The sequence below is a fragment of the Zootoca vivipara genome, chromosome 4, assembly GCF_965207765.1.
Source record: "Zootoca vivipara chromosome 4, rZooViv2.hap1.1, whole genome shotgun sequence".
Lineage (NCBI taxonomy): Eukaryota > Metazoa > Chordata > Lepidosauria > Squamata > Lacertidae > Zootoca > Zootoca vivipara.
Genome location: NC_142587.1, coordinates 11,869,184 through 11,892,143, shown reverse-complemented (window position 1 = coordinate 11,892,143; position 22,960 = coordinate 11,869,184). Strand labels below are relative to the sequence as shown.

The window sequence follows — 22,960 nt, the reverse complement described above, 5'->3', positions numbered from 1 at the left end:
CCTCCACTCTTCAGCCATTTAATCCAGATCAATACTGGAGTAATCACATGGATTATAATGAGATAAATATTTGAAGAAAACATGCATGCTAATTTTTCCATTCCATACGCGTAAAATGGGCCCAGAATGTTTGAGACTTAATAGTTTGGGACTTCAATGCAACATGTTCCTTAATAATTGTTACCTAGAAGCGCAAGTGGCACCAATATCTAGTCCTATGGTGGAGTGATTCTCTGCCTGAGAGCAAGGTACTAATACTAAACTTAGCAGATACATATCTCAGTTCCAATAAGGAACACCACCACGTTGCCAGCCCTCTAATAGAGCATATCTGAGGTGCATGGCCTGTTAATGTTTAAAGTTGATACTGGATCTGATATTATCTCTTTGCTGCTGAAACAGATTGCTAATTTAATGCAGGCTGTCCAGATACCTTTAAGTAAATGATGAAAAAGTTGCATCAAACAACCCCCCCCCCGCCCCAATATTCATTTTTACTAAGGGAGATGGCAAAAACCTTGGTTGTAATTTTAAAAGGTACCGTTTAAATCAGGCCATAGTATAACAATACTTAATTGATGTAAAGCATTTTCACTTCTTCAGAGTGCTTCACGTGCTTTCTGTGGTTGTAATCCTTCTGACTCTGCAAGGTGTGCAGGCATTATTATCCCCATATTTCAGATGAGTGGACTGTTGCTGAAAGAGAATGTCATGCCTAAGGACACATAGTAGATTCATGGCAGGGGTAAGATTTGAACCAGCACTCCAAGTGCAATTACATCATACATTCGTATAATGGCATTACCATATTAGCACACATACCCCAACTCCTTTCCTAATACTCCCTAATATGGAGCTGACACACAGTGACCGCAACCCCAGTATCTCTTTCCTGGCCAGTCATCGCCAGTTCAGACCCCATTAATGTATATATAAAGTTAGAATTTTTTGAATTTAATAATCACATAAAAAGGATTTAAGCAAGTGCAGCTTCCCTTAGATTCTTAAAATCTAATAACCCCCTCTTTTTAAGACTTTCATACTACCGTCTTTCCCCTTTTTTAAGACACCGTCTTATAACTTTTTTTCCTCAAAAAAACACAGGGTGGCTTACTTTCGGTGGGATGTCTTATTTTTTTTATTACCGGTACAGTTTTTACAGCTCAGGGCGCTGGCTCAGGGCGCTGCTCGGTTCTCTTGAGTGCTCGGCGCTGCAGCAGCCACTGGTTCCGGGTGGCGGGGCAGCAGGCATCCTAGGCCGGGCCAGGCAGAGGCCGCTGGCTCAGGCGCTCCGCCTGCCGCTGCAGGGCGCTCCAAGCTCCTTGGCCAGGCCAGGCAAGGAAGAAGCAGTGAGCCCAGCGGTGGCGACAAGCACAGAAGCGGCAGGGCGGCGATGGACGAGAAGGCGGAGCGCGGGGATGCAGCCAGCAAGGCGGGAGCGCGATCAGCTGTTAAGCGGAGCTCTTGGAGCGCCACTTCAGAGCTGATCGCGCTCCTGCAGTGCCAGCTGCATGGAGTGACTCTGTGAGTGGAGGTGCCTGTGGGGGTTGGTTTCCGCGGAGCGGAAGTATGTCTTATTTTGGGGGTATGTCTTATATTTCTCAAATGCTTAAAAACCCTGCCATGGCTTACTTTCTGACTACGTATTAAAAAAGGGGAAACAGGGTATATAAATAAGAAAAATCCTGCTTTTAATTATTTAAATCAAACTTCATTTTTACTTACAGGTGGGTAGGTCGTATCTGAAGAAGTGTGCATGCACACAAAATTTCATACCAATGACAAACTTAGTTGGTCTCTAAGGTACTACAGTACTGGAAGGAAATCATTTTTACTAGTCAGATCTTTTCTAAAGTTGGTTGTACATCAGAACAACAACAACATTTATTACTTGTACCACACCCATCAGACTGAGTTGCCCAAGCCACTCTGGGCAGTTTCCAACAAAATCTAATAGAACATAATGAAACAGGCATTAAAAACATCCTGATGACTACAGAAAGTTGCATAATTGTGTCTCTCTTTGAGATCTGAGGGGAGGGCATTCCACAGAGCAGGCGCTACTACGGTACCAGGAAGACCCTCTGCCTGGTTCCCTGTAATTTCATTTCTTACAATGAAGAAACCACCAGAAGGCTCTGAAAACTGGACCTCTGTTTCCAGCCGGGTTGAACAATGGGGGTCGGTAGAGATGCTCCTTCAGGTATACAGGACCAGTGCCATTTAGGGCTATAAAGGTCAGCACCAATACTTTGAATTGTGCTCAGAAACCTACTGGGAGCCAATGTAGGTCTTTCAGGACCAGTGTTATATGGTCTCGGCAGCCACTCCCAGTCACCAGTCTAGCTACTGCATTCTGGATTAATTGTAGTTTCAGGGCAACCTTCAAAGGTAGCCCCACATAGAGCGCATTGCAATAGTCTAAGCAGGAGATAACCAAAGCATATACCGCTCTGGTGAGACAGGACGCAGACAAGTAGGGTCTCAGCTGGTGTACCGGATGGAGCTGCTAGACAACCGCCCTGGACACATAATTGGCCTGCGCCTCCATGGACAGCTGTGAGTCCAAAATGACTCCAGGCTGCACACCTGGTCCTAGGGGCATAGTTCCAGGGAGTCCTCCACACCTGCCCACTTGCTGTCCCCAGTACTTCTGTCTTGTCGAGATTCAATCTCAATCTGTTAATCCATCCTCTAACTGCCTCCACAAACTCACACAGTTCTCTATACTTACCGTGTTTCCCCGAAAATAGGACATACCCATAAAATAAGCCGTAGCAGGATTTCTACAGCTCGCTGCCCTCTGCCATGCCGCACCGCATGGAGCCCTTCCCGCTGGAATAAGACATCCCCCGAAAATAAGCCATAGTGTGTCTTCTTGAGGAAAAATAAATATAAGACACTGTCTTATTTTGGGGAAAACACGGTACATGCTCTGAGAGTAAGCCTCACTGAACTTAATGACATTACTTTTGAGTATGCCTCTATGGGATTGCACTGTGATTTGTTTTGATTTTTAATGTCAAAGCACGGACTTATGCTTGTTGATTGTTAGACACATGTCAATCCCAGAAGAAGAGTTCACATTCTTTGCAGAGAATAATGTATTTTATTTTATTTTTTTAGATCTGAGCTGACTGCTGAGGTAGCTGGAGGGTATAAAACTGGATTCTGTTCATGGATTACTCTGAATGAATAGAGATTGGCTTCTTGGACCTAGAGGCTGGATCACAATACTTTTGATGATTTTCTAGTCCCTGTTCTTTCTCTAGTTCCATAATAATGCACTACTTCTATATATAGATAGAGAGATCTCCTCATTATGTTTGAATGAGGGTCATGGAGTCAGTTGTAAATGACTTTGCTTTAAGATGTTTGAATTTTGCATGTTTGTATTGTATTCAGACCTCCTTTTAAATCAGCCTCCGCCCCCCCCCAAAAAACCCCACTCAGCCCTAAAAGTGGAAGAATAGGTCAACCAATGATATTTACCAACATATTTAGTAGGACTGGGTTTTGTATTTCAGGTTTTCGGGGTTTTGTTTTGTTTTTTGCAGCTGTAGCATCTCTTGAAGTAGAAACATCAAGATATAAAGACATATTCACAGGCTTGTAATAGCTTGTCTTAGTAATTATAGATTTGTTTCAAATTGTAGCCTTCCACTAACAGAAGAGCCTGTCATCTAACATTGAAATGAGCAATTAAGTGTGTACAACTTGTAATATATTTGGTTGTTTAAAGAGAACCACAGAATACAATATGTTTGTTTGCTTCTCCTTTTTAAGTTTGGGATTGTACATTTTAAAAAGCTGAATGTTCATTAAGAGAAATTATATAATCCATAGAGCGCAGTTTCCTAATTATTAGACAGTAATTGATTTACAGCACAATCCTGTTCATGCTTACTTGGAAGTAAGCACCACTGTGTTTATTGGGGATTTCCCCCTCTAGTAAGTGTGTTAAGGAGCATATCTTTAAAGGATCAAGATTTAGTGCCCCCCCCCACCTTGAACTAGTGGGAAACAGAGAGAGTAGAAATGGGGAATAAAAATGCTGGGGAAAATGTGTGATGTCCTCGTATATAAACAATAAGATATGAGACTTGTTGATTTATCTGGGAATGCTAGAAATATTATGAGCCAGGAATTTCTAGTTTTGAACTACTGATCTATTCATGATTACAAAGGGAAGACCCCCAGGAGTAAAATTTTGTTTTTGGCTGACAGTGCATATCATTGCAGGTTAAATATTTAAAAACCATCCCATGCATCCTCCTTTACAGTAAACCCCATTGAAAGTGTGTATTTTGAGTAAACCTGTATAGTAGAAGTTGCCAGCTTTCGAGAACTAGTGTGGAAATTTCAAATTTTGAGCAAGTGATGGGGTGCCAGTCACAAAATGGCTGCTGTGTTGTGTTGTTGGTGGTGGGCATAATACAAAATTAGAGAGGGGCAACCGTCCCCTTCTTTATGCTTCCCGTGGTAAGTCTGCTATGTCCTGCTGGTCCTGATAATGGAGATCACACCTACAAACATGAATGCTGGTGCTGTCTATTAACAACAGGGAGCGTTCATCAGTACCAGGAAAAATATACGAGGTAGTCACACCACTCTCATTTTGCAGAAATCAGAAGGTATATGCACATTTTGCTCCATAGCTTACTTTCCAAGTGGGCTAAAAACTTTAATATTATTTTAGATTATTATTATTATTATGAATCTCTTTAACAGTAACAAAACACAAAAATCAAGAACAACTTAGGTGCAATGGAGTACAACACAATTACATAAGATGTTAAGTCTGCTGTACAGATACGCCTAAGAGCCCAAGCAACATTGCTGAATTTTCAAATTCTCCTGTCTCCCCCCCCAAACTGATTTTTATTAAATTTTCCAAATAAACATCAATTAAAAACAACAAAACATAAACAACAAACACAACAACAAATAACAACAAACAAAAATTTCTCGATTTACCCTCTTATCAACTATTCTAATTTAGTTCTGCCGAGCTTTGACTTCCCTCCCTCCCAACCTTCGGTTTTCTTTCCCACTCTTATCTCGCAGTTCCATTTAGTCCGCCTACTTAAAGTCAGTTCGTAGGATTTATTTCAAACCTGCAAGTGTCTTCAAATTTTACAGTTCTTTTCCATATAGTCCACAAATTTACTCCATTCCTTTTGGAACCTTGTCTCTCCCTGATTTCGGATCCCGCAGGTCAATTTTGCTAACTCTGCATAGTCAATCATTTTCGTCTGCCACTCCTCAATCGTTGGTAACTCTTGTGTTTTCCATTTTTGGGCTAATAAAGTCCTAGCCGCGGTTGTAGCATACATAAATAATTTTTGATCTCCCTTTGCAATCTCCTCTCCTATTAGTCCCAATAGAAACGCCTCAGTGGGAAAGGTGTATCTAAAAATCTTTTTCAATTCATTATATATCATTTCCCAAAATCTTTTTACTTTTTTGCATGTCCAGCACATATAATAAAATTCACCTTCTTTATCTTTACATTTCAAGCATATCTTATTACTCATTCTATACATCTTAGCTAATTTTACTGGTGTTAAATACCATCTATACATCATCTTCATTACATTTTCTTTCAAAGTGGTACATGCTGTGAATTTCAGTGTTTGATTCCACGGTTTCAACCACGCATCATATTCAGTATTGTGCCCAAAGTCTCTTGCCCATTTTATCATTACCTCTTTTGTCAATTCATCCTTCGTATACCATTCTAACAACAAATTATACATTTTGGATAACAATTTCACTCTGCCTTCCAACAATTCTATTTGAAATTTGGACCTTTTATCTCCAAAACCTATTTTTTAATCGTTTGTTAAGACATCATTAACTTGGTGGTACTGCAGCCATCCAGTCAGCACCTCTTTTATCTCCTCATATGGTTTCAACCTCCAACCTCTATCTGATTTCGTCAAAATCTCCTCGTAGGTGGCCCTCCCCCCTTCCATATTTTTTTTTTAACCGTCAGCACCTCCACTGGTGAAATCCACCATGGGGTTTTTGTCTCTAACAGCAATTTATTTATTTCCCACACCTCATATAAAGACCTTCTTATCACATGATTTGTAAATCCTTTATGGACTCTTTTATCATACCAAAGATATGCATGCCAACCAAATCTGTTGTCGTAACCTTCTAAATCTAGTAAATCAGAATTTCCCAGTGTTATCCCTTCTCTTAGCCAACAGAGGCAGGATGCTTCATAATATATCCTCAAGTCTGGCATGGAGAATCCACCTCTTCTTTTCTATCAACCAAAATTTTATATTTTATTCTTGGCTTTTTCCCCTGCCAGACAAATCTCGACAAAATTTTCTGCCAATCTCTGAATTCTCCTGTCCCTTTAATTATTGGTATCGTTTGAAATAGGAATAACATCTTAGGAACTGCTGCTATTCTTCCAAGGAACGACAACTTCATTCTATTCCATGTTTCTAAGTCTTTCTTTATCTCCTTCCACACTGGTTCATAAGGAAAAGGTAAAGGGACCCCTGACCATTAGGTCCAGTCGTGACAGACTCTGGGGTTGCGCGCTCATCTCGCATTATTGGCCGAGGGAGCCGGCGTACAGCTTCCAGGTCATGTGGCCAGCATGACAAAGCCGCTTCTGGAAAACCAGAGCAGCACATGGAAACGCTGTTTACCTTCCCGCTGTAGCGGTTCCTATTTATCCTCTTGCATTCTGACATGCTTTCGAACTGCTAGGTTGAAATTGGTTCATAATTGTCATTAAATAAATTAATATTTTTGCTGTCATCCATATTCCCAGATATTGTACTTTTTTGCCACTACGATTCCATGTTTCTGTTGAAATTCCTCTTATCTTCCATCTTTAACCACCATTTTTGTTTTCTGTCTATTTAATTTAAAGCCTGCCAACTGTCCAAATCTCTCAATTTCCTCTAAAGCTTCTGCAACACTGTCACTGGGGTTTTCCAAAGTTAAAACTAGATCATCCGCAAAGGCCTTCAATTTAAACTTTTGCACCTACTTTAACACATTTAATCGCTGAAACTTCTCTTAATCAGTTCAATAATACTTCCAGGACCATGATGAACAATAATGGTGATAATGGACACCCTTATCTAGTGCCTTTTGTAATCTCAAAATACTCCGTCAGCGCATTATTTATTATCAATTTCGCTTTTTGCTCCGAATATATTGCTTCTGTTCCATTCAGGAAAGATCCTCCTACTCTCATCGCTTCCAGATTTTTATTCATAAACTGCCAAGAGATGTTGTCAAAAGCTTTTTCTGCATCTATAAACATTAACACCGCAGGTTTATCAATCCTGGTCTCCAAATATTCTATTACATTTATCATATGTCTGACATTGTCTTTTAATTGTCGACCTGGAAGAAATCCTGCTTGATCTTTATGTATTATCTCCTTTAAAATCTCTTTCAGTCTCTTCGCCATAATGTCTGCAACAAGCTTGTAATCATTATTCAGTAACGATATTGGCCTATAATTTTTCACATCTAATCCATCCGAACCTGGTTTCGGGATCAATGGAATTTTCAAATTCTCCTGTCAATAATTGCTGGAGGCTGTCTAAACCTGCCCCCTTCTTCAAGACACTTTAAAAGGGATACTATTCTTTATCAGACAAATCAAGTTCAGTCCCCCCTTGAATAACTTAATGGTGGTAAGTTAGATGTTCTGAGAACTATACTGTATATTCCATATGTTGTTATACCACATCTCTTGAGATTTCCAGTGGGATGCTGACTACTGTTGGCAGAAGAGAGCTTCATATCAGTTCTCACCTCTGCCAGTGGCGAGATGACTGCTGCATTGTTACTACCTTGTTGTTGTCAACATAGGGAGGTAGGATTACAACCTAAATTTTGAAAGCAGCAATTACTTAATAAAGTCCCAAATAAACTAGCTGCTATTTAAGATGTGATTCTTAACATCCTGGCTTAGAAGTGAGGATCACTAAAATTCTGACAGTATTTGACTTCACAGCTGGCTACCAGATTTGCAAGTCCAGTTCTAATTTGTAGATCTCTGTATGTATGTATAAAATTAATTTTTGACATCTCTGTTGATAGGAATAATCTGTAGCAATCATTTGCAGTGACATGTTGATGAGAGCTGTTCATCCCCTTTCCTAAAGGAACATCCACGTACAATTATTAATTTCTTTTAATAAAGTAAACTTGAAATCCTTGCCAAAGTAGGGTTCTTTCTGCCCCCCAGCTCAGATGTTGCCTAGTGATCTGGCTGTGTGAATTTTCTTCAGACAAAATGCTATTTATCCATCATAATTTTACTGTCACACACTGATATAAGACAGAGAAAGAAAAAGACTTCACTGAAGTAAATCAGTTATTTTTAGAATACATGTCATTTGAAAAGCATTACGGAAAAATCTTAAACTTGAAAAGGACTAATGATAGAGCACAGTTTAAGCTCTGTTATATTTTTAACCTTAATATCTTTCAGATCAAATCAGATCTGAAGTGCCATGGTGATTTTAATCATGGTATGAGGTACATGTCAGAAAGAGAAGCTTGAAACAAGTAACTCAGCCATCTTTGTTATAAGTGGTTGGGACTGTGGCATGGAGATAATTAGAAATATGCATTTGATGTGTATTACAATGCTGTGGTCATCTTGAATGTAAAAATATCCATCTTGACTGCCAGAATTCGTTCAAGTGAAATCAGATTTCTGAACTAAGCTCGGATTTGCTTTGGGTTGTCTGTTCAGAATAATTGCCACCTATGTCCTTAATCGTACTCTGACTTTTCTGCTAGGCAGCTTTGCAGATATTGCCAGAGACAGATTAATTTTGCTAATCATATTTTGACTACCTTCCCTGCTTCCCTTACCACTCTTGGTGTGTTTGATCTGCATAGCACCTTGTTGTGGTGGTGGTGGTGTTTGATCTGCATAGTACCTTGTTGTTGTTGTTGTTGTTAATTTATTTATACCCCGCTCATCTGGCTGGGTTTCTCCATCCACTCTGGGCGGCTCATCTGATGATGAGGCTATAGTTGTGCAGGCTCTCCTAAGGGGAGGATGCACAAAAGTTGTAGAACGCAAGTAACCAAGAAGATTACTTGATGAGAGTCAGAGCCAGCTCATTCCAGTCCCCCACCCCACCCCATCCTCCTCAGCAATGATTTCTATAACAGCAACAATGAGACTGAGAAGGAGGAAGCTGGCAGGCAGCCCCATCCCTTGGAGAGGTTGGAAGGCACACAAGGAAGGACTGACTGAGGCTGGAGGAGCAGCAGCACCCGATCCACCAAACAGACCAACCTCCATTGTTATGCTAGACTGCAGGTTAGATCTTGTAAAGGTGAGAGAGGTGGAAAGTATTGTGGTTGCTTACCCTATGGCAGGTTGAGTACTTGCAGCCTCAAAGGAGGAAAAGGCGCATCCTGGCAGAAGAAGACAAATTCCCCCTCCCCACAGCCTCTAGGGCAGGCATCCCCAAACTTCGGCCCTCCAGATGTTTTGGCCTACAACTCCCATGATCCCTAGCTAACAGGACCAGTGGTCAAGGATGATGGGAATTGTAGTCCAAAACATCTGGAGGGTCGAAGTTTGGGGATTCCTGCTCTAGGGTCATTCCCAATAAGCAATGTTTACACCGACAGACCCTGCTTTAATGTGTTTTTTGCAGGAATAATACAGGATGCATGCAAATGCTGCCTTGGGATGTGAGGTCTTCATTTCAGCTATAAATGTGACTGGAACCTGGACTGTCTTTTGTTTTCTTTAATCCCCTCAAGCTCTGCTTTATCAAGATTAATGAATGACTTGGCAAATGAAATTCTTTGGTTTTTTTTTTAATTTGCTCCCCATAATTTTTTGTCACCTTCCCAAGGAACTGGAAGTGTTTTTTTTATCATACTGTCCTCTCATTGGGAAATCTTGCCCCCCCCCAACACATGCATTGTTAATGGCACAGTTGCAGTTCTGGCAGCATCATTAAGCAATGAAACCCAGCCAGCCAGCCTCACACAGAGATAAGAGAATGTGCCTTTGTATAGTTGTGGAATTTTCATCCATCTACTTGAATGCCTTGCAAGATTGTTGCTTTTTGCCCTTTTCTAGGAAAACCACTTTTCTGGTTGGACAATGAAGGATGAAGCCTACTAATAAAATAAAGCCTCTGTATATTGTTCATAATACAGTAAAGCTTAGAGACGGTTGGTGATATCAGACTCACATTGTGCCAGGCACTTGGGGCATATATACTGTAGTAAAAATGTAGACCTTGCCTCAGAGAGAATGTAATATGTAAGCCATTGGTATTGACTTTCCAGCCAGAGTTTAGCATATTTAATTCCTGTTGAAATCAACAGTGCTTAAAATAATACTTAACTTTGGCTGGATCCTGCCCTGGGTGACCTTCTTGATACTTTAACACATCTTGTTCTGCAGGCCAGTTGCTTAATAATCTCCTATTTCTATTTCTCCAATTAGCAGTGTCATCTAGTTACCGTATTTTTCTGCGTATAAGACGAGCTTTTTTGACCCAAAAATGGGGTTCAAATTTTAGGCTCGTCTTAGACATGAGTAGTGCTGAGGGGGGGCACCCCCCCAACAATCAAGCTGCCATTCACCACTTAAAAACTTAGGCTCACGCTTCGTTCTGGCGGGTGAGCGATTTTCAGCATTGGCCGCTTGATTTTTTTGGGGGGGGGGGAGGATCCTGAAAATCACTCACCCAAGCCCGAGATTGTAAGCGGTGTGAGGGGTTGTGTGCTGCGTTCTGGCGGGTGAGCAATTTTTGGTATTCCCCCCAAATAATCCTCCCCAAAAACTCAATCCCCCTATTTTCTAAATTTTGGGGGCCCCCAAATATGTGGTGTCTTACAGACGGAGAAATACGGTAGTTCCTAGACCCGAAGAATTCGACCTGTTCTCCAGCAAAGGAGAGGCCATTGTCTCAAGCAGGCAGATTTTATGGATAAGTTAGATGGTCAGAATAATAGAAGTTAGATCCTTTTAATTTCCTCTGCTATACCTACCCTTTAGTAATTGAGTTTCCATTTACCTAATTAGTGCAAAAGGATGGGATTAACATATGTAACAGAAACAGATAATTTATTAATTATGATTTATGTTTGCTATAGTAAGCAGATGGCTTTATTATAGTGTTGTGTGGAGGAAAGGGGGGATATTTCCTTATTTTATTAACAAAACCCAACTTCTATTCCAATGGTTTTCTTAAATCCATACTTCTGCCACCATTTAATTCCACTTGTGCCCTTAATAGCCCAGTAGGATATACAGGTGAAACTTGGAAAATTAGAATATCTTCAAAAAGTGCATTTATTTCAGTAATGCAACTTATTTTTTTTTATTTTTCTTTCAATTTTTACAAATGCTTTCTTTTGGAAATTCCACAGTAATAAAACAAATAGTTACAATAATACAAAAATAAACATCACTGCTACATTTCATTAATTACATTCCATTTATAAGTGACCTGCCTAACGACAAATAATTACAATTACAACAAATAAAGGCTTGACATATCTTGCTTTGCATGTCATGCATCTATCTCATATATTGGTTTCACCTTTTAAGTTGCATTACTGAAATAAATGCACTTTTTGATGATATTCTAATTTTCCGAGTTTCACCTGTAGGCATGCTTCAATCTGGTATAGTTACTATACTTAGCTATGATACTAATGTTTATTTCTTACAAGATTATGTGGTTCGCATGCTTATGTGGTTATTTTAATATAGTTCTGTCTCCTTAAATGCTTATACACTTTTCTAACTTGTTGCTGAAACTTGAAATACTAACCAATACAACTTCGAGGATGTAATCTGTTACCGTATTAAAACTCTTCTGTCCAGTTGCCTTGGTATTTGACTCCACTCCAGTTAAGCCTTACTAACAGTGTAACTGAGGACTTTGGTAAAAAAGCCCCCGTTTGAACCCTGAGTCATGTATTTTAGCATAGGACCTGTTTTTCGTCTTCTTTGGCTGTCCACCACAAGGATCAAGCACTAACCTACATTGATTTTTCCTAACACCTAGCCATATATGCATTTCTTCTGACTCCACCCCATGTCCAGCTCCAGCCAATCACACTGTCCAACTAAGAATTCTAAACCTGCCACCCACCAACCAGAATTTGCGTACCTTCTATTTTGCATACTGAGAGTTCTGTTTCCAGCCCCTCCCCAGCTGTCAGTTAGCGTTCCTTAGTGACTGTTATAAACTGACTTTCACCTGACCAGATAGAAGACTTCCTCAATCACAAACATTATACAGGGGTGGGAAAGCTTATATTCTTCTACTTAGTGTATGTGTCTCTCCCCCCCCCTTTCTTCCCAACTTTATTCAACACTAAGGTCTCACAACAAATGTAACTGATCTGTAGAAAAAACAACCTGAAAAAAGACAATGCACGTGCTTTTGTAAACCAAGAAAATCTTTAATATTTATTCTTAAAAAATAAAAAAATCATGCAGCAGACATTACAGTACAGATAAACACGCTAAGTTACACAAAACAGTCAAACCTCGGTTCCTGAATGCCTCCGTTACTATATGTTTCGGCTCCCAAATGCCAAAAACCCGGAAGTAAATGTTCCAGTATTTGAACGTTTTTTCAGAACCCGAACGTGCGACGCAGCTTCCGCTTGAGTGCAAGAAGCTCTTGCAACCAATTGTAAGCCGCGCCTCGGTTGTCAAACGTTTCGGAAGCTGAATGGGCTTTTGGAATTCAACAACCGTACCTATTGAAAGACAGGATTTCTTTGCAGTTTACAAAGTAAATTGGGCTCCAGCTTCTAAACATTTATTTAGCGTCAATAATGTGCTATGCTAAGGCTTGTAGGATGTAATAAACAATTATATATGGATTTAAGTAAAAATAGCAAATATTTTGTAAGGTTAGAACTGCACTGGGTAGTTCTAGAGACAGGGAGGGGAATATCGGGGAAAGGATACTTGAGACACTTTGTATGTTTGTGATCTCTAGGGGAAATGTCACCCCGTTACTCAGTAGTATAAAATCTCCCTATTTACAAAACAAAAAACAAACAGGTTTTCTTTTTGGATGTAAGAAGGGATGCTATTTATTATTATTTAACTTGATCAAATGTAAAATAACTTAAATTGAAATAGGAGACTAATGTAACAAAACAAATGGAAGTTACATACAAAAGATTGAATCCTTTACTCTCTTATCAAATAGAATGGCTCAGTTCCAACAACAGTATCTTGTCCTTTTTAGTTGTGCACACAGTCCCTTCACTCCTCTCTTTCAAGTGCAGGCATTCAAACCACTAAGTCTCTAAGTAACCATTGTTTCTCATTTTGCCCAAACTGGGAAACCTGACTTCAGAACCAGCCAGGATGTTAATTCACTGTTTGAATTTGGTTTAACATCCTGTCTTGGCCCAAAGCTGGTAACCATAGCTTCCCTGTTTGCACAAAACAGAAAACATGGTTCATTAAAGACTTCCTGGTTTGATTCCCCAAGCTGTGAAGGGTCTGCATGCACAGACAAAAAGCTCATTTATATCTCATTTATATTAAGCTTATTAAGCTGAGATAGGATTCACTGAACACAGCCATTAAAATGAAGCCTGTTTCTTATTGCTGAACAAATCAAAACAAAGGGCTGTCAAAAATATTCTCCTTTTGAGATCAAACATTTCAAATGTGGCATAATGAGTTACATCCCAGGTGGCCTTTTTGTAAACTGAAGGAGCTCTAAAGTTTTCAGAGGGGGCTGTAATTTAGCAGCGGTCTCTGCAGATTTTTACTACTCATTTTATTTACTACATTGCTATCCTACCTTTCTTCCAATGAGCTCAGGGCAGTCTCCGTTTCGTCCTCACAACAACCCTATAAAATAATATAGACAAAGAGAGAGAGTGATTTGCCCAAGATCACCTAAGGAGCTTCTGGGTTAGGTGGGAATTTGAACCTCCGTTTCGCTAACCACAACATCACACTGGCTTCTGAAAGAGTGGAGAGAGTTCTGCTTTGTACCTTTGGATCCAACCTATTATGTCATGTGTGCGTTGTTACTTTTTGAACTGTGAATTTCTGTCAATTAAGATAGTATGGACATTTATGGTTTATCTCATGAAGTAGGCGGGAGCTTTATTGAATATCCAAACAGGTGGGTGAATGGAAGACTGTAATAATGGTAGTTCTATCACATCTGCTGGAAAGAGAATGGTGTCAAGCAAAGGTTGGTCCTGAGAGTATGACTCTTGACCCTTCTCAATTGCAGGGCACTCAAGGGTCTTTAAGAGGCCTTAACAACCCATCCTTCTCACTTCTGTATGGCCAAGTTACTGCCTAATATAAAAAGTGGTCCCCATTTTCTATATTGGCCTTTTTCTCTCTCTTGGCAATTTAAAATGTAATTAGCCCACCCTGAGATGTGTCCTGGGGTGGGATTGAGCCTGGAGCTAGACTAGAGATGTGAAGGCCCAGGGAAAAACCGGAAAAGTTCGGAGGGGGGAACCGTCCCTTCCCCCCACGTTTTTTCCCTGGAGCCTTTTTTTGTGGGGGTTTTTCCGAAAAATTGGGAAAACTGAAAAAATTGATTATGGAATGTTTTATTTTAACATGATGAATAAAATCTTTTAAGATAAGGGGTTCAGATATTTTATAAATCATTTTTTAAAAATTTGGTATGGTATCAGATTATTCTAATTTATGTGAGGACAAGCAAGTCCTAGGTTACAAACTGAACTTTCCAATGCAAGAACAAGATACATTTCTTCCTTTAGGAAGTGCTGTTGTCACCAGAAAAGAAAAAGGTTTCAGTTTTGTTTTTGCATGCGTGTGGTATGCATTGGTTCTGTTCCTCTTCACTAGGCCTCAAAGCACTGGAAGAAAATATAGAGCAACAAAAAGGGCCTGAAAGTATATGTGTAGTCGTGGCAATCAGAGAAGTGTTATGAAAGAAAAAAAGAAATGAAAATATTTTAAACATTAAATGCTGTAAAACAGTCTTTAAAAAGTGAAATAAACTAATTTAAGCATATAAGCATAAGCATAAGCATGGTTAACAGACCCACATCATCAGTGTGAGGAAATACATAAGGTCTCATGGGCAAAACATGGGAGGTGGAATAAGCATGTTGCATAGCAAACAGTGATGAATGACAAGTTAAAATTCAGTTCCTTTTAGGATACACTATATTTTTAATATGCTAGTTGTGATAATTTTATACCCATTAGAATTGTCCATAGTTATATTTTGTTTCTAAAGTAACAGATGACTTTCAATCTGGAAAAGAAAAAAGAAGTGCTAATGTAGCATTTTTTTCAATTTTTCAGAAAATTTCCGTTTAAAAAAATACAACCCCAGAAAAAAACGGTTTTTCTTCCGAGCTTCGAAATTTCACATCTCTAAGCTAGACTCTAGAATCTCCCCCATTGAAGCTCTTGGATTGTGACTGAAAAATGCAGTTCTGTGAGCACTACCTCCAGTCTCATGGCATATGTCATGGGGTGTTTTTGGAAGTAGAGCAGGGCATGCCTATGTGCCTCTTTGCGTAGGATATGCTTCTCCTAAACCTTCAACTTCTCCCTTCATTCCCTCCATAGAGGGCAGCACCAAGGCTCCACCTAACTGCCGAAGTATTATTTTGCAAGGCCGTTAATGATCAGACCATAATACTAAATATGCTACAAATACTTCCCATTGATTTCAATGGAATGCTCAATATGATTAGGATAGGGATGTAATATGCCTTGGAGAAAGGCCAACCATTGCAGATGCTTTTGTGATAACACCAGACTATAGTTAAATTTCCAGAACTGAGTAATATTTTCACATTTTTCAGAGCCGTTGCACAAGGGAGAACTGCAAATATCTCCATCCACCAACACATTTGAAAACTCAGCTAGAAATTAATGGCAGGAACAACCTGATCCAACAGAAAACTGCCGCAGCAATGCTTGCACAGCAGATGCAATTTATGTTTCCAGGAACGCCTCTTCAGCCAATGGTAAGTACCTTTAACAAAAGAGTTGTCTGTATTACCTTTACAAGCCATTTCCAGATAAACTGACAAATGCATTTCAAGCACTTTAAAATTTCCACCTTATGAAGTTCTGAAATAAAATGCCTAGATCAGTTTTGTAAATTAAATTCATATGTATCTATATCTATATTAGGCCAATAAGTGAAAGTCTGAGCTGTAGAGCTATCTTTGGATAGGTTATAAAATTATTTTTATATACCGGTAACATATTTTGTATGCATTCTTCATTAAAGGCTGGGCTATTTGGGGGGGGTGTTATTCTAGAATGGCTTTGTTCTGAAAGTTTAACCTATAATGTGGAAATCATATTACGAACTTGTAGCTTTGTGTTTAACATTCTTGATGATTGTCCTTTAGCATTTTTGTCATCAAAATTTCAGGTGCATGTTATTCCTTTATAGGATCAGATAATACCTATGAATTTCCTAATCTGTAACTGACAGTTTCTACTTACCCTTCTTTAGTCCGAGTAGAAGTAGGCCATACCAGAATGTATAACAAACTGTGGTTCAGATTTGTTTTTTTGGACTTCAGAAGGGTTGTGCTCTGCAGTCACGCTTGGGAGCAAGTCATGCTGGCTGAGACTTTTTGGGTTTTGAGTTTAACATTATTTGGACAACCACAGGTTTCCTTTTCCTGAAACAGTATTGCGTACCCCTCACTGTTTTCCAGAAGGATCATGCCAAATGTATGCCTTCAATTGGATTTGCAGGTTTATAGTTTAGTTAATTTTACTGATGTAAAATCACCCAGCCATTGACCGGTTGATTGTGCTGCCTTTTTTCATCTTTATCTTACGTGTTTATGTGCAGTACTCATATATCCTCCCACACAAAAATGACTTAAGAACTCCTCATATTGAGTCAGTTATCAAATGTGAACTTCAATTTTTTTCTGCTTCTTAATGTCTGTTTTGGTTATCCCTTTTGGTCTAATTTATGGAGGCTAAGCCATGTTTTTCCTTTGAGGCTGAAGCCTGTAGCGGAAGCTACCTCAGCAGCACATAATATATTCTAGACACAATCACAGATGCTTTTCAGACTGGTGAGTCACTTAAAAACAATGAAATGATATGTGTTTGGAAACACCCATCTACTCGCATTGTGAGATCTCATACATTACACATACTATCCTGTGTTTTCTTTGAAGCAGCCTCAAGTCTATAATTTCAAACTACAACTACATATTTCAATCTCACATGGTTAAATCATTCCCCCGCTTCAAGAAACTGCTCAAATGTCTGGAAACTTCCTTGTTCTCCCATGTTTTGACCAAATTCAACAGCATAGACTTTTCACCCTGGCAAGCGTTTGACTCTGTAGTGAACACTGACTTTTAGGACTTGCTTGGGGTGTTTTGTTTTTTTTTTTAAGCCAGACAGCACCCACGGGGTATCGAACTGCCGTTAAGCAATTGGAGAATCTGCAAAAGATTGTTCCGAAGTAACCGCTAGGCTAAGCTGGCCCCTAGGACTTGCTTGCTTGTATTTTATTATTTCTTTTTAATGAAATAATTAAAATCCACCCACCTGCACTCACACACCCCTTGCAAATTGCCTAACTCCAGATTCAGGTGCTGAGGAGGCTGTAAACAGTCCATGCAGGGTAGAACCATATTGACTTTTGTCATAATTCTCTGCAGGCAAGCTGCTTCCCTGATATGAACCTGTTTATTGCTGCAGTGTTTCTCTGGACTGTGAGTTATCCATCACTGTAGGCTCTGGACATATGAACGTTGACTCGGTTTATATCTTAACGAGAAATTCTTTTTTTCAAAGTTCCCTGCAAAGTCTGGAGCAGCGTTCTGGAGGCTGGCCAGTGTAGTTGTGGTTCTCCTAAAAAGTGATGCATCTGGCTGGAAATTGCAGCCAATTTTGACCCTTATTGTTTTGAATACAGAACCATGTTTGCCTATAGGTTTTACATGTTTGTTTTTCCTCTCTCTCTCTCTCTCTCTCTCTCTCTCTCTCTCTCTCTCTCTCTCTCTCTCTCTCTCTCTCTCTCTCTCCCCCCCCCCCCCGCTTTCTCAGCACTCATTTCCTGTAGGGCCAACAATAGGATCCAACACAGCACTTAGCTTTGCACCATATTTAACACCCGTCACTCCTGGGGTTGGATTAGTTCCTACTGAAATTGTCCCCACACAGCCTGTCATTGTTCCTGGAAGCCCCCCTGTCTCAGTCCCTGGTTCAACCACGACACAGAAACTCCTCAGGACTGATAAGCTAGAGGTATGGCGAACACCATTATGCTGATGCGTACTTGGTATGTTAGGATTCTGGAAAAATGGGGGGGGGGGAGTTAGTGCAGTGAAGCAGTTCCCTAACCTTAGGTACCGCTAAGGTAACTACTAGAGCAGAGATCAGCTCAGAGTAACAGGAGTACAGAAGTAATTACATCATTATATTACTGCTGCTGTGTTTTTATATGGCTTGGGTTTGAGGCTGTTAGCAGTTTTACATGGAAAGGACCTAAAAAATCCAGAAAATAAACCCAGGGAGAGACTCTGAGCACCAGCTATTTATAGGTCTGTTACCAAGTAAAGGTAAAGATAAGGGTACCCCTGACCGTTAGGTCCAGTCGCGGACGACTCTGGGGTTACAGCACTCATCTCGCTCTATAGGCTGCGGGAGCCGGCGTTTGTCTGCAGACAGCTTCCAAGTCGTGTGGCCAGCATGACTAAGCCGCTTCTGGCAAATCAGAGCAGTGCACGGAAACGCCGTTTACCTTCCCGCCGGAGCGGTACCTATTTATCTACTTGCACTTTGACGTGCTTTTGAACTGCTAGGTTGGCAGGAGCTGGGACTCAGCAACGGGAGCTCACCCCATCACGGGGATTCTAACTGCCGACTTTCTGATTGGCAAGCCCTAGGCTCAGTGGTTTAGACCACAGCACCATGCACAATTGTTTGCTTTCCCTAAGTTACCTACCAGTTTGAATGGAAAGAAAACAATGTATTTTGGGAAAGCTGAGCTACTATCCCAACCTTGTAACATGTGAAAACTAGCACAAAATGGGCCAGAAGAATGGCAGGAGTGCTCTATGCTAAGTAGGAAGGGAGGGTTCCATCATTTTGCTCTCTTCCTGATGGCAGACAATATGGCTGCTGTGTGACCACTACCACTAACCAACTCTGCTGACACTATAAACAAGGGGCAGAAGAGCAAGATTTGCTTGTGTCTTTGAAGGTGCATGTACCTATCGAACCACACTTAGGCGACTTTATAGATTTGTGAGGAAGCATTAAGGGTTAAAACAGGCACCCCCAAACTCGGCCCTCCAGATGTTTTGGGACTACAATTCCCATCATCCCTGACCATTGGTCCTGTTAGCTAGGGATGATGGGAGTTGTAGTCCCAAAACATCTGGAGGGCCGAGTTTGGGGATGCCTGGGTTAAAATATCTGTTTCTCCTAATGCCTCAAAGGTGATCGCAGGCAAGTACAAGGAAAAACTAGGCTGCTGGTCTTCATCTTGTGGGTTGTGAGTTCCGCTAAGTTGGGGTGAGCCAATGGCAGGAAAACTATATTGCAATGGAGGAGGAAAGGGCAACGTAACAGAGATGGGAAATGGGGAAAGGGCTAATCTGAAGCGAGAGGGCATGGCTTGGATCCTGAGATAAGTTAACTTAAAAGTTCAGTGAAGGAAAGTTACCTGGCCCTCTTGGAGCCCCCTGGGCTTCTACTCTGACAGGTCAGGTGCTCCTCCTGAATAATGTGAGATGGGGCATGGGGGCCTACTGTGGCAGGGGCTGGGGGGGGTGTGAAAACAAGGAATGAGACATTTTCCTTCTATGAACTTCCTTCTGATAACTTACCCTAGCATTCAATCCAGTTTTAGCCCATTCCTCTCTTCTCCAGGAGCCGCCAGGTCACATTATTTATACAAGCTTCTAGAGAAGGACAGCTTTTCAGGGGAAACAGGTGGCTGAAGGGGGAAGAAGGGGACAGGAAGCATTCCCTCAGTGAACTTCCTTGCCTTAAGTTATCTTATGATCCAGACCTTTGTGCCTGAAGATACATAAGTTGCAGAACGGTTGCAGGTTAAGGTGGACGTTTGGTTTGAAAAGCACTGGAGGTCATTTGGTCTTGAGCCTTCGGAAGTTACCTTTTTGAATGTCTTCTCTTGTTCAGTATATGCAACTACCCCACCCCCACCCCTCTTGATCTAGTATGCATAATGAGTATTGTTTTGCGCACCAGGTTTGCAGGGAGTTCCAGCGAGGAAACTGTGCACGGGGCGAAACTGACTGCCGCTTTGCACATCCTGCAGACAGCACAATGATTGATACAAATGACAACACCGTAACTGTTTGTATGGATTACATAAAGGGGCGCTGCATGAGGGAGAAATGCAAATATTTTCACCCTCCTGCTCACTTGCAGGCCAAAATCAAAGCTGCTCAGCACCAAGCCAGCCAGGCTGCGGTGGCTGCTCAGGCAGCTGCTGCGGCTGCTACAGTGATGGTAAGTGCAAGAATGCAGGATCCCTAATTACTGCTTTTGTGAAGCCAGCATTGCTTTTAAGAGTGTAATTTAGCTTAAATCCTTTACCAGAATATGGTCTTCTGTTAATTTACAAATGCTGATCAAACAAAATAATCCAAGGTCCTTTTTCACTTTGTACTTTTGGCACAATAGGCATCTTTTTGGAGAGCAGCGTACTTAATGCCCTATTTGCCATTGTTTAGGACAGGGTGTCTCCAACCCCCCCCCCCCCCACAATTTTAGGAATGGCTGGGTGAGGAGTCTACTGTATTTGGATGTTCAGAAATTTGGATAGGCTGGTCTAACAGCAACATACAGTTAACATTTGCATAGTGGTTTCTGGGACCCAGAGTCTGGATGTAGGAGTCTCTGATAAGTTGATTGCTGTTTTCATAGTGACTGGAAGCGTTGCTTTTTGATTAAGCAGTATATAAAACCTGTTAAATAAATGAAGGCTAGCAAGAAAGAAGAGGGAGAAATGCTTTATATAGGCAGGTGTTAAGTTGAGGACTGGAGGGAATAGAATCCTAAATTTATGTGCATTTAGGGTCTATTCACCTGACTAGTTTGATGTGGAGGTAACATGGTGAACATGCACAAACTAGTGTAGCATCTTGTGAATTGCGTTGAGATCTCCTACAGAAAATTTCCAAATGGGGATTGAACTTGGACATGGTAGACTTCAATGCCCTTGGCATCCCATCACTTACCACCACGATTGTTTGAACTGACTCCTCATTTTTCTTAAAAGTAAAAAATTTAAAAGAACACGCTGTTATCTCACGAGGTTGATGAATACCTTAATACACTGACTTGCACGACATTTTTGCACTGTTCCAAGAACAACTCTTAAGTGCATAGAAGGGTTTGTGCTGGCACACCCAGGCTTCTGCTAAAGCTCATTGCACTGTACTGAATTTTTAAAAAGGAATGCTGAAAGTACCCGCCGTACACTGAAAGTGCTCAGGTGCATACAGAATTAACCACATGACTCTCTCTGCTGCTGTTTTTAAGACTGCCAGGAATGTCATACTAATGGCTAGAGAAAGTATCTTTCCAGAAGTGGCTTCTTTTGGTTCAAAAGAAGTGTTGAAAGAGCTGGTTTTGCCCTCAGATTTTTCTCACTACTTCTGGAATGTGGGTACCTGTCATCCTGAAAACTTTTATATTGGTAGCAAGTTAGTATCAGTAGAAGCAGAATTTTTCTGTCTGGAAGATAAGCTGACTCCACACACAGGTCAAAGAGGCATTGTCCTCATTCCTGGCACTGGGCAAATAGTTAAGACTTCTGCTGTATGCAATATAAGAAACACAACACACTACAGAATTTACTTAATGAAAGCCAACCTTCTGCAAAGACTTGATATGCTTACCAAGGGAACAGAAATATTTCAAGGTCAAAGAATACGCTTGTTTTAGAGGGAGAAAGGAGGATGTCTCCCACTTCAGTGTATGTTCCCAGCACACCAGAATCATCTTAAAGCATCAGAGTTATTCTAATGTTTGTTTAATTTAAAAAGCAGTTTAGGATTTGGGCGTGAATGTGTCTCAGAGCGAAAATGCCTCTGAAGCACATAGGAACTACACCTCCTTTTAAATTTACATAAGCCAGTGTTCAAACTGAACATTTGAAGAGGGTGGTGTGTTCCATTGATGACGATAGGAATGCAGAATCATCGGCCTAGCAGTTATATCTTTTACTTCTTAGGGTCAAGAACATAATTCTATCTTTGATTAGAACCCACTCACTGGCCCAGACTTGTTTCTTAGCTTCTGTGGCCATCATTGCCCTTGATCCACATCTTGTCATGTGCAACCAATCGTACACAACAGCTAGTGGTATGACTATGCATTCTCACCTCTGTGAAGAGACGCATCCATTTCAGTGGGACTCAGATGAGCACGAGAATACAAATTCAGGTGTACATCAACATGTGCATTGACTAATTACATCTTAGCCTGTTTCTGCTCATAGATCTCCCTTGCTGGGACAGCTGTCTTAAGAAGCAAGGTCGGAAGTTTTCCAAAACATGCACACACAACTTTTTTGATTGCTGCTTAAAATGTCATTCAAAACATTCTTAAGTACTAAGAATAAACACACGCAGTGGTACAAATGCAGCAACAACTCTTTCCAAGCACCCACAGACTCAAATCTGGTACTTACAGAGCCTCCTCCTTTTTTTGTTTGTATATAAGTATGATCTTTGGGTGACTCCATTCTCTTTAGAGGGTTATGTGCTGGCAATGCTGCAAAGATCAGGCTTTCTTCCTGTTCCAAGTATGGCACCACGACATGAAAATATGACCCCCGGATACCGTTGTCTCCAGAGGAGAAACCTATTGTGCTGAGAGTGTAAATGAGAGTTCAAATGTATTAAATTTTTAGCTTAGAAGAAAAACTTCACAGACATTTTTTTGGAAGTGTAGTCAAGCCCACCC

The 22,960-nt window shown here is 40.6% G+C and overlaps 1 protein-coding gene across 14 annotated transcripts in view; it reads left to right on the top strand.

The window, feature by feature from the left end:
* The window catches only part of MBNL2 (muscleblind like splicing regulator 2), an 84,894-nt gene that overhangs the window by 26,547 nt on the left and 35,387 nt on the right, over positions 1-22,960 (top strand). For all 14 annotated transcript variants that reach the window (XM_088667512.1, XM_035114360.3, XM_035114358.3 and 11 more), the window contains exons 3-5: positions 15,832-15,996; positions 18,062-18,262; positions 20,234-20,497. In XM_088667512.1, the coding sequence (XP_088523638.1) occupies positions 15,832-15,996; positions 18,062-18,262; positions 20,234-20,497 (630 nt within the window). The remainder of the gene's footprint in view (positions 1-15,831; positions 15,997-18,061; positions 18,263-20,233; positions 20,498-22,960) is intronic.